The 19,522-nt window shown below is 44.4% G+C and overlaps 1 protein-coding gene across 1 annotated transcript in view; it reads right to left on the reverse strand.

The window, feature by feature from the left end:
* si:ch211-286b4.4 (uncharacterized) overlaps positions 1–14,927 on the reverse strand; it is a 31,135-nt gene extending 16,208 nt beyond the window's left edge. The window contains exons 1-18 of the mRNA XM_056442066.1: positions 14,918–14,927; positions 13,955–14,104; positions 13,768–13,871; positions 12,442–12,644; positions 11,268–11,488; positions 8,131–8,277; positions 7,863–8,027; positions 7,090–7,241; positions 6,785–6,953; positions 6,529–6,637; positions 6,094–6,230; positions 5,845–5,970; positions 4,580–4,759; positions 2,950–3,174; positions 2,673–2,799; positions 2,302–2,501; positions 605–817; positions 352–497 (exon numbers count right to left, since the gene is read on the reverse strand). Of these exons, the coding sequence (XP_056298041.1) occupies positions 352–497; positions 605–817; positions 2,302–2,501; positions 2,673–2,799; positions 2,950–3,174; positions 4,580–4,759; positions 5,845–5,970; positions 6,094–6,230; positions 6,529–6,637; positions 6,785–6,953; positions 7,090–7,241; positions 7,863–8,027; positions 8,131–8,277; positions 11,268–11,488; positions 12,442–12,644; positions 13,768–13,871; positions 13,955–14,104; positions 14,918–14,927 (2,784 nt within the window). The remainder of the gene's footprint in view (positions 1–351; positions 498–604; positions 818–2,301; positions 2,502–2,672; positions 2,800–2,949; positions 3,175–4,579; positions 4,760–5,844; positions 5,971–6,093; positions 6,231–6,528; positions 6,638–6,784; positions 6,954–7,089; positions 7,242–7,862; positions 8,028–8,130; positions 8,278–11,267; positions 11,489–12,441; positions 12,645–13,767; positions 13,872–13,954; positions 14,105–14,917) is intronic.
* Between the last annotated feature and the right edge of the window lie 4,595 nt (positions 14,928–19,522).

A 19,522-nucleotide genomic window follows, 5' to 3' on the forward strand; every position in this document is an offset into this window, starting at 1 on the left:
TAAAGTAAAATCATTACCAAACATCAAGCCATTGGTTTCTAAATGTTCATCGTTTATCTTTCCAAAGGTTGTATCAGATGTTCATGTTTTTTATTCTTTAAATGTACTTTTGAATAAGATTTTTGGATGGAAGTGAAACTATTTGTCGAAAGATGGGAACCATAGAGGTCATTTGTATAACGTTGACATTTCTAAGACACAACTGTCTGATGAATAAGATGAAGCAATATTCCACAAGTTTCTTATTATTAACAGATGATGGGACCAACTACATGCATTGTTCCTGAACCCTGAATCCAAAGCCTCAAATGATATCAATGACTAAATATAAAGTAACTATACCCCACTGACCTCAGGCTGGCAGTCCAATCCACTGTCAGAGACAGACCTTTTGAAATCCAGTTCATCGTAGAAGATGAAACCGGTTCTGCACAAACATGAACTATCCGAGTGCTGGAATGCACGATTCTTACCAAAACAGGTACACGAAGAAGAACCTGGAAAACAGGTGTGATGTATTTTTAAAAAATGAACATATTTTTGAACATTAACTGAACTTAAATCCACATATTATTTGTTCTAGAAACATCTGATTGGATCAAACCAGCTGTGGAGGTGGAGGAGCCGCCACAGGGGAAGCAGGCCTTCTGAGCGGGCAGGTGGTTGAAGGTGCCGGGTGGACATGGGTGACAGGCACCCAGAGTCCCAGCCTGAGTGAGGTTACCAAAGGAGCCAGGGGGGCAGGGTGTCGGCTGGGTGGATCCCATTGGACAAAGATACCCAACAGGGCAAGGGCTATTTTTGTAGTGGTCTGTACCTGTTGAATTAAGATAAACGCACACATCATTACCTTCGCATTGAAAATGCGGAAAGGTTATGTTTTGATCGCCGTGTATTTATTTATTTGTATGCGTGTTATTCGCAAAACACAAAAAGTATTAAACCGAATCGCATGAAATTTGGTGGGATGATTGGTTATTGTCCGGGGACCATTTGATTCGATTTTGGCATCGATCGGGTCAAAGGTCAAGGTCATGAAAAGGTCAACATCTTCTTGAATCGCATGCAATTTGGTGGGATGATTGGTTATTATCCGGGGACCATTTTATTAGAGTTTGGGATCGATCGGGTCAAAGGTCAAGGTCATGAAAAGGTCAACATCTTCTTGAATCGCATGCAATTTGGTGGGATGATTGGTTATTCTCCAGGGACCATTTGATTAGATTTTGGGATCGATCGGGTCAAAGGTCAAGGTCATGAAAAGGTCAACATCTTCTTTTTACTGTAGCGCGGTCAATTTATATCCAATTGGCATGCAACTAATGCCAACATGTTCATAATTCAATGCCCAATCTTGTGATATGCGAAGGTATGCGCTCTACCGAGTGCCCGTTCTAGTTTGTAATAATAAGTAAGTCATCAAAAACAAATTCACTACCGTTCAAAAGTTTGGGGTCATCCAGACAATTTATTGTTTTCCATGAAAACTCACTTTTATTTATCAATTTAATTGCAAAATGAATAGAAAATATAGTGAAGACATTGATAAGGTTAGAAATAATGCTTTTTATTTTAAATATCAATGTAGTTGTTCAAACTTGTGGCTCAAAGAAATTCCAGTTTTATTGCTTTTCTCACCAGCATAACTGTTTTCAGCTGCGCTCACATAAAATGGGTTTTCAAGGGTTTTCTACCCCTCCGTTAGTCTTCTCAGGCGATAACACAATGTACCACCAGAACACTGGAGATGGGCCTCTATACACCTCTGTAGACTTCATTAAACCCCAGAGAAAAGTCATTTACCACATGAACAGTGACTCAGTGTTTCCCCTACCATTACAACAGGGTGGCGGCTTATATCTGCACTCGTTTTGTTTTGCAAAGGTTGAACGTTATTGTTGTTTTGAAAAGATATGCAGTGTAAAACTCAGCAAAACTCTTTATTGCCAAAAATGTGAACTTGTTTTGTCTTAGTTTTTCACAGTTTGCACTTTAATTGTTATTATATTGAAAAAACATGCAGTGCAAAACAGGTTAATTGCAGCCACAATAAGAATAATTAAAAAATTCAGATTTTGCATTTAATTGTTGAGCGTCTTAAAATGTGAACTTTTCCAACTGAAGCTGTAAACCTAGGAGAAACACTTATGTATAGAGTGTATTTATGATTAATTTAATGTTATCTTTATTGAAGAAAAAGGTGCTTTTCTTTGAAAAATAACGACATTTCTAAGTGACCCCAAACTTTTGAACGGAAGTGTACATAAATACATATAAATTGAAATATATGGAATAGAGTACCCGGGGAGCAAAAGTATCCCGGTGGGCATGGAAGGCATTGCGCGATGGGGGAGCGGTGCGGACGGAAGGTTCCCCCCTCACACACGTGGCAACAGCTGGTTCTGGATCCTCTGAGGCCGCTCGTGTTGACAGGCATGAAACCCCCTATGCAGGACTTCGTGGTGGAGCTGTTGGCGGGGCAGTAGTAGGGAAAAGGACAGCTGTGGAGCATGGCAATGGGGTTATTTATAAAGCTTTAACATGTAGGATCAGTCCAAATGTATCATGTTTTCATCTCTTCCGCAGTGACAGCCTCTTGTTTCCTGGTCAGTCTTTCGAAAAAGCCAGGTTTCTATTCAGGATATTGGATGTGGTTTTTTTCTCGCACTCACAGTTGGTCGGGGGTGTTGTAGGTGTGAGATCCCTCAGGACACAAATACCCTTCAGGACACACTGGAGGCTCAGCGGTCTGCGGCCCACAGTACGAGCCGGCTCTGCAGAGCATCTCGGAGACTGCACCTGGATTATGAGCAAAAACTCATTACTGGAAAAAAACTCATTAACGTCTTCAGGGAGGAGGGCATTTATTAAAATAAAAGAATGAAACTTCTCACGTACGTGATCAAATATAGACCACGCTAACATAATGAACTGTGTTGATGAACCTACCCATGGGGCATTGATAAGAGGCCCTGCAGGGGACTCCCTCCACATTGGGCCTCCCCGGAGCTCCAGGCTCTGGGCAGAAGGTCCCCCCCGCACACGGTTCACACTGGCTGGGTGCGGCGGCTCCGGGGTGGAGCCTCTTGGTGCCTGCAGGGCAGAGGATGGGGGGTCCAGACCCGCTGCACCAGAAACCAGGCGGGCACGGACTGTTGGAGTAGTCTGTAAGCCCTGGGAAATAACAGGTTAGCAAATGATAACCAAAGTAAAAATACATCTGTTGTGTTAAATGGAGAGAACAAAAATAATAAATTAAGCACACGACTCATTTAAGTTATTCCGTACTTTGAATACAAGCAGATAGTTTATTTATTTATTTATGCATGCAAAGAACCAGAGGGAGAAGAGAGAGAGGAGGAATCAACCACTATTGTAAATAAAGTAATAATGAGACTTATATTTATTTTTAAAATATTCACTCCTCATTGTAGCCTCGGATATCACACGTTTTAAATGGAACAGTTTTTTCATCACATTACACCTCCTTCACATTTATCTCAGGCATACGGCACCTTAAACAACCTGTTACCTTTCGGGTCAATTTGATTCAATCAGTGCGTTTACATGATGGTATAATTCGAATCTTGCTTTAGTCGGACTATGCTATCTTTTGGGGGATCTGCTGTTATCCCAATATACATGGCAGTGAGTAATTCGAATCATTGGCCGAAAGCATGTCATATCCGATACGATAGGCGGCGCTGTTTTCATTACAACTTGTGGTGATACAGCCATTTCCGCTTGACCTCTTCACCACCACCAACAACAACATTTCGAGAAAGATGGCGAACAGAGAGCAAGGCGAAGCTACATCCCTCTACTATTTTCCATGGTGTTAATAGGAGTACAGCGAATGCAAATGGCGCTATTGGCTGAGTTGATAACGGAGAAAGCGCCGTCGCCGTACGGAGAATTTAATTTATCGTCTCTTTCGACTTCGGGTCACGACATGGGAGGGAGGAGGCGGAGGATCTCGAGCATGCGCAAAGACGCAAAGTCCAGTTGAATCGAATTCAGAGTTACATGCCGCGAGTCGAATTATCAACTGGATCGGACCGAGCTATCCAGGGTGTTAATCGGACCGAAGTCGGACCGCACATAGTCCGACTAAGGTGTTTACATGAAACGGATAATTCGATTTCAGTCCGACTAAGCCAATAATTCGATTGCATGTAAACGCACTGACTGTTTAACGTCGGTGTTCTTTGGGGTCAATTTGACCCCAGGCTGTTTTTCACTGTGTCAAACATATAAGAAATATCAACTTTTTTATATACTTAAAGGGCTATTTAGGTAGTCAACAAACAAACATAAAGTACCTCACACTTAAACTTGGGAAGCAATATTAATTCTAATAATTTTCTGGAGGTTTTAATTGCTGGGGTCAGATTGACCCCGAGGGTAAAATAGGTTAGTGAATGTAAAGGTAATAGGAGGGTTAAACAACCTGGAAACTTGATGTTATTTGATTTAAATGTAAATTAAAAGCAAGAGAGAGGACCATTAAGGTGTTATTTTACACTTCATTGTACAGAATAAGAAGGATGGCGCAGAGTGGGTGTGGTCAGTGTCACACCTGTCCTGTTACAGTGTGAACCAGGCGGGCAGGGCAGGCAGTCACCCTCGCTGCCCGCTCCGGGGAGAGCGCGATAGGTGTAGGGCGGACATGGCCGGGGTCCTGTCCCTCCATTAAAGTCTCTGCCAGGCAGTCCATCACAGTAATGAGCGGCAGGACACAGGTGAGGCATCGGGTCTCCTGCACACAACGTTTTGTTTTGTTTGAGGAACCAATCTGAACACCTGTGTCTAATTCCCCCCCCCCCCTCTCTACCTCCTTCTGTTTCATGGATAGTGGAGGTCTGGATCGTGGTCCATGCCTCCTACTCATTATGAATAATAAGAAGGAGGCATGGACGCTTCCTTCTGGTCAGATGACATCTACACTGTCCATCCTGGAGATGGATCATCCTCTGTTTGAAGGGTTATTCCCTTTTTTACCGCTTGAAAGTTTTATTTCTATTTTTTGGGTTTTTTTTCCTGATCCGATGTGAGGTCAAAGGTCAGGGATGTCGTATTTCTGAACAGATTGTAAAGCCCTCTGAGGGGAGTTTGTCATTTGTGATATTGGGCAAAACAAAATAAACTGAATTGAAAAGTAAACCAAATTTAATTGAATTTTTTATTCTCAGCCTGTGTTTTTGATCCTGATAGTATCTACTTTTACTCATGAGCTGCACAGTGACTGCAATTAACTCCCCCGTGGGACAGCGAGCAGCATTCTGCTTCCCAAGCATCAGGTTTGAAATCTGCTTCATACCATCAGAGATGCCAAACTACACAATTGTCTTTTTGCTTTGATTTTCTGAATCAGTGTTCCAAACTAAGACATTCATTTTCATCACTTCTAAAAATAAATTGTCTAAGAAAAAAACTCTTAGTACATAAACCAACTAGAACGGGCACTCGGTAGAGTGCATACCTTCGCATATCACAAGATTGGGCATTGAATTATGAACATTTGGGCATTAGTTGCATGCCAATTGGATAAAAATTGACCGTGCTATGGTAAAAAGAAGATTTTGACCTTTTCATGACATTGACCTTTGACCCGATCGATCCCAAAATCTAATCAAATGGTCCCCGGATAATAACCAATCATCCCACCAAATTTCATGCGATTCGGTTTAAAACTTTTTTTGTTATGCGAGTAACACGCATACAAATAAATAAATACACGGCGATCAAAACATAACCTTCCGCATTTTCAATGCGAAGGTAATAATAACAGTAGCTACAAAAAAACTTCCGTCGACTCGAACATGAATAGCAGCGGCCTCGTACCAGGTGGGCACCAGTGCTGCGGGGGGCAGGCTGAGCAGTCCTGCAGGCCGGCTCCTCCGGAGGAGCTCCTGACCGTGTTGGCAGGACATGCGGCTGCTTCCTCTGCGCCCTCGGGACAGTAGAAACCTGCAAGAAAATGTAAAAAAACGTACATGCAATAACATTTTTATTTATTACTCTTCAATAGAATCTAGTATACAAATACATTATAGTTCTTTTTTTAAATTATTAATAATTGAAGTTTTGTACCAGGTGGACATAGTCCAGCACACTGCATGCCCCACTGGCACTGGGACAGATTAGACATTAGTCCCTGAGGGGTGAAATCTGCACTCCCAGAAACACAAAGATAGCCCGCCGCACACACACCCTGGATCCTACCGGCCCTGAAGAAAACACACAGATACACACATACACACACACTCGTTAGATGAATGAAATGACAATGACATCGTTTCCACCATTTCACCTCCCAAATTCATGCATATCGAAGTGTTAATTTGGCTGTTCAGTGAACCGTGACCCCTCAACATGACACACTCCTGCATTGTGCTAACAAGTGTAATCAGAGCACCGATGACATGTTGCCTTTGATCATGTGTTTGTGTGTATGTACAGGATGTGCATGTGTCAATGTGTGTGTATGTCTTTGCACTGGGGCTGTGACGCACTCAGAGTATATACCTGCAGAATTTCCCTGGAGGGCAGGGCAGACACTCTCTCTCTCCTTTCAGTCCTCCCTGGTTTGAACGGGTGTATGTCCCATCAGGGCAGGGCTGAGGCACCATTGTGCCTAAAAATAAAAATAAAAATAAAGATCCAGTCGAGTGAAGACGACACAGCGTGAATAATTACATAATTACTCCGAAAGGCTTATTTTAAAGTAAAAGAAAAGTCTGAATAGCATTTTTTTCTTCCTCCCCTGTATTCAAAACTTCACCTGCAGGGCAATATGAGTGCGGTGGGCAGAGCCATGGCTCTCCCACTACGGCCTCCTCACAGTAGAACCCAGATCGGCATGGGATGCAGCTGTCTGAGCCCGGATTGGGCTGGTACTCTCCGGTGGGACAAGGCCGGGGCAGAGCAGAGCCTTCTGGACAGTAATGGCCCTGAATGTGGATTCAACGCAAAGGGGCGTTGATTCATAATAATCCAAGCGGCTTCTCTCCGAGAATATACCGTTAGGAAAACAACAGGAACGATGGAGAAGGGAAGGTAATTAAACAGTACATGAATACATTTCACCTTGGGGCACAGGAAGGCATACGGGGTGGTTGAAGAGTAGTCAAAAGGGCAGTGGAAACCAGCGGCACAGGGGCCACTGGGGCTGGCGAGGCCCTCGGTGGAGCAGTAGTGACCAGCAGGACAGGCAGAGCAGCTCTCCATGGACACGCCTCCTTACAGTGTGAAAAGAGATAACGGTGAGGAACGGTACACGCACATCCGACCAGCAGTTAGACAAGAAATCACAGTAAGTAAGTAAGTAATATATTTTCCATAGGTACATACATAACGTGTACATACTGACAGACATTAACAACAGAAAAAATGTACGAATGGAGGACCGTCCAAAGACCGAGGTCTGTAGGCTCCTCTGAGATGAGGAGTTGGACGGCCCCGCCCCGAACCCTTTAGCCCCGCCCCTCCCAACTACCACAGGCACACAGACAGTACACGCACATATGGATCAAAACATAAAATGTCGTACAAGCAACAACAACAACAAAACCAGAACAGGAAAAAGAAAACCAAAAGAAAACGAAAAAGAAAGAGACATAGTAAAAATAATAATAAAAGGCAAATGTGAACTACTGATAATTTAGAAAGAAAAGAAAAAATCACGAACATCAAATTATGTATATTCATTATATTTTAAATATCTTTCCTCTATATTTTAAATATCTTTCCTCTCTCAGGATATGTTTCAAACGCAAGCCCTTAATTAATGAGATGGATATCAGGTGTGACTCTCACAGAAAGACATACCAATTCACGAGGAGTTTAAATAGCCGGTCTACCTCTGGTGGTGCGAACGCTGCCGAGAGGGCAGGGAATCGGGGAGAGGCACCCTGCCCGACAGTAGTGACCCACGGGGCAAGGGCCATTCCCGGGGGAGTCGTCAGAGCTCTGCGGCGTCGGCCCCGTAGCTCCGCCTTGGCAGAAATAACCCTGCAGACAGGAACCTGAACAAAAGTGCAATTAATGTGCGTTTTTGTCACAAAATAACAGAACCAGTATCGGGGTTTGTGTGTATTTAGATTTCTAAATATAAATGTCTCCAGTCACCTTGTGGTGCCGAGGCTCCGTGTGCGCTGCAGTACGCTCCCGAGGGACAGGGTGTGCACACGGAGAGAGAGACGGCTCCCGTCTGGTTGCTGAAAGTCCCGGGAGGACAGTGCTGAGGCACCGCCGTCCCGGCAGGACAACACTGACCTGTGAAGGGAGCGCTTATTAAATATCGGTGGAAACATTATGGCAGAATTAGAAAATGTGCCCACTGGACAGTATTGCTGCTGTGAGGAACAGGGTAAGTGAAAATGACCCTGAAAATGTTCTGTTAATATGGTGACTATTTCCCACAAGCCTTTATTTTGTAAGTGCCTTTCTAGGTTTAGACACTTTTATTTTGAAGTTTTTCCAGTGAGACAGGAAGTAGAAGTAAATCTCGCAACGTGATTTCACTAAAAGTACTTAGGTGACGGTGAACTGAAGGAAAAGGTGTTGAGAGTATTCTTCTGAAGTAGATAAGTTACTGAGCTGGAACAGGAACAAGGTACTTTGTGTTTTATTTGGGCTTTGACTTCATGTTTAGTGACTTTATTCTTTAATTAACTTGTAAAATGTATTGTGATAAGATGCTTATGCTAGATTTGAGCTATATGTTGCCTTTAACCCTCCTGTTGCCTTAGGGTCAATTTACCCCTCCTGTTACCTTTATATTAGGGCTGTCAATCGATTAAAAAAAATTAACTAATTAATCGCACCTTTTGAAATTGCGATTAATTAATCGCGATTAATCGCGATTAATTGCGATTAATCGCAATTAAAAGTTAAAAGTTAAAAGTTCATTCTTTTTAAAGACAAAACTTCACACAGAGCTGTGTTTTCAAAGAGGCTCCTACATATACAGTGCCAGCGAGGTATTTAATATCGTGGATGATAAATTGTTTCTTCAGTGAAACATCAGATTAGTAAAAAAAAAGAAGTATATTGAGACCCCATTGGTCCTGTCATCTTTAACATTGAACACAGCAGAACCAGTGGCCTTGGTAACTGACTGACATTCACACATGTCACGTTAACCCTCTGGAGGCTGGGGGCATTTTATACATTTTACAAAATAAATTAAATTCACTGTTTAACCCTTGTGTTGCCTCCGGGTCATTTTGACCCGAATCAATATTACACCCTCCTGCCGCCTTCGGGTTAATTTGACCCCATTCAATGTTTAATGTCGGTGTTCTTTCGGTAGTCAACAAACAAACATAAAGTGCCTCACACTTAAACTTGGAAAACAATATTAATTCTAATAATTTTCTGGAGGTTTTAATTGCTGGCGTCAAATTGAACCCAAAGGGTAAAATATGTTAGTAAATATAAAGGTAACAGGAGGTGAAACATTGAATCGGGTCAAAATGACCCAAAGGCGGGGGGAGGGTTAAATATTTAATCGGGTCAAAATGACCCGAAGGCAACACAAGGGTTAAAAGTGTTTCCCTTCTTTTTAAAGACAAAACTTCACACAGAGCTGTGTTTTCAAAGAGGCTCCTACATATAAAGTGCCAGCGAGGTATTTAATATCGTGGATGATAAATTGTTTTTTCAGTGAAACATCAGATTAGTAAAAAAAAAGAAGTATATTGAGACCCCATTGGTCCTGTCATCTTTAACATTGAACACAGCAGAACCAGTGGCCTTGGTGACTGACTGACATTCAAATATGTCACGTTGACCCTCTGGAGGCTGGGCTCATTTTATACATTTTACAAAATAAATTAAATTCACCGTTTAAAGTCTTTTGCATGTGACACACCCCCACGTGTTCTACATCAAACATTCCAGAACAATCTCAGCTCTGAAATAAGGCTCATTGTCCTCGCGCCGTGTCCTCTGGTTCTCTGACTGACAGGCTGCTAAATGAGCCTAACCTGTGAGGTGGGAGGTCCTTTGTGATTTAATGAGTGTTCATTGGTTTTTTTTTTCCCCCGAAATGTTGACAGACAAACGGATTGACCAATCACGTTGAAGGTTTCGTGTGTCGCGTTCTTTCCGCGCCGCGTCACCCGACACGTCGCCCTCCGTTCCTCTGTGTATCAGAGGGGGAGACGGGAGGAAGGAGGAGCAGGAGGAAACCCGACTGATTCATCCACGAGTTAAACTCATTTCTGCTCCTTATTTTCGCGGAGAAATGATTGTTTTAAAAACGGAAACAGTGTCAAACCGTACTGCCGCGGTTAAAAAAAAAAAAAAAAAAACTTGCGTTAATTGCGTTAAAATATTTTAGTGCGTTAACGCGGCCAAATTAATCGCATAGATTAACGCGTTAACGCTGACAGCCCTACTTTATATTTACTGACATATTTTACCCTTGGGGTCAATTTGACCCCAGCAATTAAAACCTCCAGAAAATTATTAGAATTAATATTGCTTCCCAAGTTTAAGTGTGAGGTACTTTATGTTTGTTTGTTGACTACCTAAATAGCCCTTTAAATATATAAAAAAGTTGATATTTCTTATATGTTTGACACAGTGAAAAACAGCCTGGGGTCAAATTGACCCCAAAGAACACCGACATTAAACATTGAATGGGGTCAAATTGACCCGAAGGTAACAGGAGGGTTAAGAAAGAGAACATGTTGTGATTAATGTCCACATGTATATATGAATGTCATCTAATTAATGTTTACACTCTTAAGAGCTCATTTCTGTTGTATTTGTTCCATTACCTCTTACAGTGATATCTGGAAATTAAAATGGAAAAAGAGAAACTCTTAAATGTATGTTGTCAACAAGGCTCATGGTTGAACATGAATTAAGGAAATTCTGTAAACATCAGTATGCTTTGTAAATGACTCTGAAAAGGTTCTGTTAATATGGTGACTATTTCACATACGCCTTTATTTTGTAAGTGCCTTTGTATGTTTTAGGTCATATTATTTAGAAGTTAAGTTGAGAAAATTTTGTGATGAATGTCCACATGTATATATGAATGTCATCTATTTAATATTTACACTCTTAAGAGCTCATTTCTGTTGTATTTGTTCCATTAGCTCTTACGCTGATTTCTGAAAATTAAGGCTCAATGTTGAACATGAATAAAGGAAATTCTGGAAGCACCAGTACGCTTCACTATCGTCCGGCTGGACTCCGCCACAGTAAGTGATCCGCCTCATACTGTAGATCCATTTCTCCACTGGGCTCACCCGCCAGGCAGACAGAGGGCTCTTGAGTGGCTAAGGAGAAACACATGGACCCTCCGGGGCACGTCATGCAGTGAGCTGCCCCGGGGGCAGCACTGTAAGTGCCGGGCTCACAGGGCACCTCGCTCGCTGAGCCGACTGGACAGCTGTGGCCGGCGGGGCAGATGTAACCATGGGAACCATCGGACGGGATGGGACTGGAGCTGCCGCCCAGACACACATGCCTGCAGGCATAAACAGAGAGGAAAACAAGCATCATATCACTTATTATTCATAAAAAGCTGCCATTAGGGAAATTGATGTGTTAGTGAGGAAATGTGATTTCTAAAAAAAGATTTTTTCAATTGGCAGCATTCCTGGAGACATTATTTCAAAATATACAACAATTAGACCACATTTCAATAGTAGAAAGAAGGAGAAGGAGGTAGAGAGGGGGGGGGGCAGGAGGCATCAGGCCCAGCCAGGTCAAAAGGACCCTCTGAGACGTGAAGTCACAAAGACTCCGGGGTGGAAGCAGAGTTAATAATGTGTGATGGAGAGATGTAAATTCATCCATAAGGAGAGAGAGAAGAGGAGAGAGGTGCTCAGTGTATCCTAAAGCGTCCCCTGGCAGCATCTCTAGGGGCGGGACCAGGTGAACCTCAAAACATATCTTCTCCATTTGTTGATTTGCCTAAAGTCTTGAAACATTTAAACCTGGTTCAAAACACGTGAAAACCCATTTACACTTTGTTTTTAAAAGCAGTTCATGAATGGATTTTAGTAGTTTAGCTGGTAATGAATATTAACAAAAAAGTGTAATCACAATTTAAACATTATTCTCAAATCATTTATTGTACAGACTATAAACAAACAGTAGTATAATATATATATATTTATATACGGTATATATATTTTTGTATATTTATAGGTATATATATTTCAGCCCTGCCATAGTTTGGAAACCTGTCTAGGGGACCCTGCCCTTTCCCAATTTATAAGTTTATATATATATAATCTATATCTATAGATTATAGATATATATCCTACACATAAATCCAAAAATCAATCGGGAGACACTGAAAGCAGGAAAGAAAAAGACTAAGAGAGATAAGTTTAAATTAGTACATGTCAAAACAATTTCCTTGACCACTTCAAAAAGTCAAGTGAACATTATGAAGAGTATAGAAGTGTTTACCCAGCGTGGCATGGGAGAGCGTGGGAGAGTTCTGCTATTGCAGGCCGGTCACAAAACAGTCCGGGGGGGCAGGCTGGGCATCCATCAACCCCCCTCAGTCCATGTGAGATGGACAACGTCCCTGTGGGGCAGGGGAGCGGGGAGCCAGTGCCAGAGGGGCAATAGTGACCCGCAGGACAAACGTGGCCTCTGGTAGAATTCCCCTGAGAAAACATGAACATATTTAATTTTGTAATTTTTGGCGGCATCCATTCCTCAGAGGGCATATTAGTTTAAAGTATGCGATGCTCGCAGGGCAAGTCGACTAATGCCCCTGTAACAGTTTAGCTCCACGCCTTCCTTTTTGTAATAGTTGTTTTCATCCTGCTTCCCATCTCGTCAGTCCAACTCCCCTCACCTGCCTCTGATCACCTCGTTAGTCCCTCATTACCTTCACCTGGTCCTCACGCCCTTCTCACCTGCAGCCCATCCCCTCGTTAGTCCCTCACTATTTAGCTCCCTCACTTCCACTTGTCTTCTGCCAGATTGTCTTGTGTTTTTGTGCCAAGTTCTCCAGTGTTATTAGAGTATATTCCTGACCTGCCTGCCCTGACCTCTGACTCTCTGCCCCGCCCCTTTTTGGACTTGTTTGCTTCTTCGACTGATCTCCTGGTTTTGACCCAGCCTGTTTCCAACCAAAGACAGTATTCTTTGTTACTCCTGTCTGAGTCGTGCTTTTGGGTCCACTCTAATAGCGTCGTGACAGCCCCGAGGACTCTTCGAGGCGGAAGTGTTTTTCACACCCAGCATTATGAAAAGATACTTGGTGGAACGACGCAAAAACACGATAGTTTAAGAGCCTTTTCGAGGAGTTGGAAGCAAAAATCACTACATCAAAACAAATGAATCCCACTAGAGTATGACTGTGCTCAGCGATATGACAATATTCCTATTTGATTGTGCAATATGTCTCAAAAAAGCTTCTGGAATGACCAAAATGGGGAGTAGAAATGTGTTCAGTGAGATTCCTGGTACTTTTTAATATGTTCGTGTGCCAGTGGGAATTCCGGCTTAATGGTAGTCCACCACCAATAACCGCGGCTAATTAAATGTAAATGCGGCTGTTTTTATATATATATATATATATCGTGTGCAAAGTTTCTTGCTGATGGTGCCTTTACAGAATAGATAATTGGGCAATAAAAGGGAAAACAGAGAGCGTTAATGATCACAGGCAATCTTCTCATCACATCCTATTTTTCTTTAAATAATTCTTCGATGAAAGGTCATGGGGGTCACCGATATTATAAGGCATATTTATCCGGGAACCAGGATGTAGAACAACACCTGATACTCAGTCGAGTTCGGGCTGGTCGATCCAGCAGGACAGTAGTACCCGGCCTCACAGAGTCCAGTTGGCTGGGACAGACCGGGTTGAGAGCAGAACATTCCTGCAGGAAACACCAGCACAATAAAGTCATTGACATTTTCTTCTTCTATTAAGGTTTAGGTTATGATGATTTTTTAAACACACCGGCAGGACAGAGCAGGCAGGCATTGGGATCGGAGGCTCCGGGCCGGTTCTGCACGGTGCCGAGAGGGCAGGGCGACCCTCGGCCCAGAGTCAGTCCCGGAGGACAGAAGTGTCCAACGGGACACGGGGCGGGCCGTACGGTACCTTCAACTGAGCCACAACGAGAAGAACTCATAAACACAGACGACATTAAAAGAGACCAATGAAATATACATGATTCTGCATTTTTGGAAATACATAAACACGACCGTTCAAAAGTTGGGGGTCACCCAGACAATCTTGTGTTTTCCGTGAAAACTCACACTTTTATTCATCAAATTAATTGCAAAATTAATAGAAAATAAAGTCAAGACATTGACAAGGCTAGAAATAATGATTTTTATTGTAAATATTCATGTTGTTTTTCCAAACTTGTGGCTCAAAGGAAGGCCAGTTTTATAGCTTCTCTCACCAGCATAACTGATTTCAGCTGCGCTCACATAAAAAGGGTCTTCAAGGGTTTTCTACCCCTCCGTTAGTCTTCTAAGGCGATAACACAATGTACCACTAGAACACTGGAGATGGGCCTCTATACACCTATGAAGAGATTTCATTAAAAACCAGAGAATACTCATTTACCACATTAACTATGTAGAGAGGGTATTTATTATTCATTAAATGTTATCTTCTTTGAAAAAAACAATGCTTTTACTTTGAAAAATAAGGACATTTCTACGTTTCTTTTTCTTTTTTAAGTGACTTTTGAACGGTAGTGTATATATCATCTTTGACTTTGAAAAGATCCAGCTACATATTTAATGAAATGCACACTGTAGATAACACAGTTAGATTAGCTGATCGCGCTGTGCAGGCCGAAGCTTCTGCCTGGAGACAGACCTGAGATCCCGCTGGAGCTACGGAGAAGGGCTCGCGGTTGCAGATCGGGTGTCAAGCGGAGGGCTAAACGAGGAGAACCCTCGGTACCGTCGATCATAACGGGTGACGGAGGTCTTGGCTTTGGCGAATAAGACGGATGAGCTCAGCGCTGGTAATGTCTGAGAGGATCTTCCGTGAGAGCAGTCTCTTGTGCTTCACTGACGGCTTGGACTATCCGGATCACAGCGTCCGTGCCCTCAGGACTGTTCGGCTGACAGAGACGCTACACAGAGCGGTAAGAAGAGGGGGCGGGATCGCTGTTTATGTGAATGAACGGTGGTGCCATCCGGACCATGTGTGCGTGAAGGGCGCTTCTGTAGCCCGAACATTGAACTGTTGGCCGTGTGGGATGCCGTACTATTTGCCGAGAGAGTTCACGTCCGCCATTGTGGTTGTCGTGTGCGTGCCGCCATCAGCTGACGCTGAGGAAGCTGGACACCATCCACTCCACTGTGTCTGCTCTGCTGAATCATCAGCCTGGAGCATTCATGGCTATCACTGGTGACTTTAACCACACCACATTGGAAAAGCTCTGCCAACCTTCCATCAATACATAGACTGCCCAACAAGGAACAATAAAACTCTGGATTTGCTGTATGCTAATACTAAGGACGGCAGGTCTGATCATGACCTGGTCCGGCTGACACCCAGGTATGTTCCTCTGGTGAAGAGGCTGCGGTGACCACCAGGACTGTGAGGAGGTGGTCTCTGGAGGCTAACGACGCTCTACAGGACTGCTTCGAGTCAACGGACTGGGATGTGCTGTGTGGACTGCATCACGGAATACATCAAGTTCTGTGAACACACCACCATCCCATCACGGACTGTGCGCTGCTTCCCCAACAACAAGCCCTGGATCACCAGGGACCTGAAGGCGCTTCTTAACATGAAGAAAGCTGCTTTCAGGTCTGGAGACAGGGATGAGCTGAGAGCCCAGCGCAACCTAAAGGTGAAGCTCAGGAGGCAAGGACTCCTACAGGAGGAAGCTGGAGGCCAAACTCCAGCTGAACAACACAAGGGAGGTGTGGTCTGGCATGAAGCAGATAACTGGCTTCAAGGTGGGAGGAGACAGCCAGGGGCTCCCTGGAGAGGGCCAACGAGCTGAACTGTTTTTCAATAGGTTCAGTTCACAGCCCTCCCCGTCTCCTCCACACATCACACCTCCCAAACACCTCCCCCTCTGTCCCCCTGCTGAGCTGCACATCCACCGAGCCCTCAATAACAATGGGCTCCTCCACCCTCCCCCCTCTCTCTGTGACGACTGACCAGGTGAGAAGACAGCTGGAGAAACTACACCAGCGCAGAGCTGAAGGTCCTGATGGCATCAGCCCCAGGGTCCTAGAGACCTGCGCCACCCAGCTGTCTGGTGTCCTGCAGCGCCTCTTCAACCTCAGCCTGAGGCAGGGGGAGGTCCCGGTGCTGTGGAAGACGTCGTGCCTGGTCCCTGTCCCAAAGAAGTCAGCACCATCTGGCCTCAATGACTACCGACGGACGTCCTCACCTCCCATGTGATGAAGGTGCTGGAGAGGCTGGTCTTGGCCCACCTCCGGCCGCAGGTGAAATCATCGCTGGACCCTCTGCAATTTGCTTACCAGCCTCATGTGGGAGTGGACGACGCCATCATCTACCTGCTGCAACGAGCTCAGTCGCACCTGGATGGAACCGATGTCTCTGTGAGAGTCACTTTCTTTGACTTCTCCAGTGCATTTAACACCATCCAGCCACTGCTGCTGAGTGAGAAGCTGCGGGTGGCGGTGGACGCGTCCACCATCTCCTGGATCACTGACTACCTCACAGGCAGACCACAGTTTGTCAGAATGGGGCGTGTGCTGTCTGGAACGGTGGTCAGTGATGTTGAGCCCCACAGGAACTGTTCTGTCTCCGTTCCTCTTCACCCTGTACACCAGTGACTTCCAGTACAACACGGAGTCATGCCATCTGCAGAAGTACTCTGATGACTCTGCAGTGGTCGGGTGTATTAGGGATGGACGGGAGGAGGAGTACAGGGCAGTGGTGAGCGACTTTGTAAAGTGGGCCGATGAGAACCACCTGCGGCTGAACGTGGCCAAGACCAGAGAGATGGTGGTGGACTTCAGGAGGAAGGCGACAGCTCCTCCACCTCTGAGTGTCCTGGGCGTGGACGTGGACATGGTGGAGGAGTACAAGTACCTGGGCGTCTCCATCGACAGCCGACTGAACTGGAAGGCCAACATCAACGCTGTGTACAAGAAGGGATGAGTCGACTCATTTTCCTGAGAAAGCTTGATCCTTCAACGTGTGCAGCAAGATGCTGGAGTTATTCTACCAGTCGGTTGTGGCCAGTGTGCTGCACTTTGCCATTGTCTGCTGGGGGAGCAGCATCGGAGCCGGTGACACCAGCCGTCTTAACAAACTGGTTAGGAAGGCTGGCTCCATCATCGGCTGCCAGCTGGAGCACCTGGAACAGGTGGTGGAGAGGAGGACGTTGAAGAAACTGGTGTCCATATTGGACAACCCGGACCACCCTCTCCACCACCTCCTACAGGGACAGAGGAGTACTTTCTCCAAACGTCTCCTCACGCTCCGCTGCCACAAGGACAGATACCAGAACCAGTTTTCCCTGCTCAGCGACACACCCGCTGAGGAACACACCCTGGTTATCGGGAGCTCTATAGTCAGGAACGTGAAAATAGCGAAGCCACGGACCAGAGTCGTGTGCCTCCCGGGGGCCAGAGCGGGCGACGTGGAGTCTTGTTTGAAGCTGCTGGCTAAGGATAAGCGGAGATACAGTCAGATTGTAATACACGCCGGTGGTAATGACGCCCGAGCCCGCCGCTCGGAACTCACTAAAATTAATGTGGAATCGGTGTGTGCTTATGCCAAGACGTTGTCGGACACCGTAATTTTCTCTGGCCCTCTCCCAAATTTGCAGACAGACGAATTGTATAGCCGAATGTCGTCTTTCAACCGCTGGCTGTCGGTGGTGCCCAGCGAATAATGTGGGCTACGTAGACAACTGGAAGACTTTCTGGGAAAACCTGATCTGATGAGGAGAGCGGCATTCATCCCACGTTGGACGGAGCGTCTCATTTCTGCGAATATGACCAAGTTGATCACGGACTTAATCTATGACAACCCAGGGTTCAGATCAGGAACCGGGAGCAGAGTTGTAGTTTAACACCCTTCTCTGCTCTTCCATTCGAGCAGTTACCCACCCTTGACTTTAGAGTAGAGACTGTGTCTGTCCCACGGCCACTTCAATTAAATAAATCAAAAGTAAGCAGAAGAGGAGTCGTACACAATAACCTTATACAAGTTAACACAATTATTTCAGCAGTGCAACAAAATAGGTCTATTAAATGTGGTCTCCTAAATATTCGATCTCTGTCATCTAAAGCTGTGTTACTGAATGATTTAATATCAGATAATCACATTGATTTATGTTGCCTAACTGAAACCTGGCTGAGCCATGAAGAATATGTCTGCCTGAATGAATCGACTCCTCCAAGTCATATTAATACTCACATTCCTCGAGGCACCGGTCGAGGAGGTGGAGTAACAGCAATCTTTGAATCGAGCCTATTAATTAATCCTCAACCAAAATTACACTACACCTCATTTGAAAGCCTTGTTCTTAGTCTTTCACATCCAACCTGGAAAACACTACAGCCAATTCAATTTGTGATTCTGTACCGGCCACCAGGTCCATATTCAGAGTTTATATCTGAATTCTCAGAATTTATATCAAGTTTGGTTCTTAAAACCGATAAAGTTATTATTGTTGGAGATTTTAATATCCATGTGGATGTTGATAATGATTGCCTTAGTGCTGCATTCATCTCCTTGTTGGACTCGATTGGCTTCTGTCAGAGAGTACAGAAACCCACTCACAGCTTTGGCCACACGCTTGATCTTGTTCTTACTTATGGCGTTGACATTGAGCATTTGAACGTCTTCCCACAGAATCCTCTTCTGTCAGACCACAACCTCATAACTTTTGAATTTATACTACGGAGTGTACTCCGTTAGTCAAAAGTTTCTACACTAGATGTCTAACTGATAGTGCTGTAGCTAAATTTAAAGAAGCGATTCCTTCTGTATTTGATTCGATACCACGTCTCAATATAACAGAGGACTCCTGGTCTAACTTTAGTCCGTCCCAGATTGATCATCTTGTTGACAGTGCCATAGGCTCTCTGAGAATGACACTGGACTCGATAGCCCTCTGAAGAAGAAGACAGTGAGGAAGAGGAGGTTGGCTCCCTGGTATAACCCTCAGACCCGCAAACTGAAGCAAACATCACGAAAGCTTGAACGCATATGGCGTTCAACTAATCTCGAAGAATCCCGCTTAGTTTGGCGAGATAGTCTTAAAACATATAAGAAGGCCCTCCGTAATGCCAGAGCAGCCTATTACTCATCAATAATAGAAAAAATTCAATACAACCCCAGGTTTCTCTTCAGCACTGTAGCCAGGCTGACAGAGAGTCACAGCTCTGTGGAGCCGAGCATTCCTATAAACCTTAGTGGTAATGACTTTATGAACTTCTTTAATGAAAAGATTTTAACTATTAGGGACAAGATTAATAATCTCTTGCCCATAACCAGTGCCAATCTGTCCTCAAGTGGAATGGCCTTGGAAACCGCTGTATGCCCTGGTGTATATTTGTTGGG

This window comes from Pseudoliparis swirei, chromosome 20 (genome assembly GCF_029220125.1).
Source record: "Pseudoliparis swirei isolate HS2019 ecotype Mariana Trench chromosome 20, NWPU_hadal_v1, whole genome shotgun sequence".
Classification (NCBI taxonomy): Eukaryota; Metazoa; Chordata; class Actinopteri; order Perciformes; family Liparidae; genus Pseudoliparis; species Pseudoliparis swirei.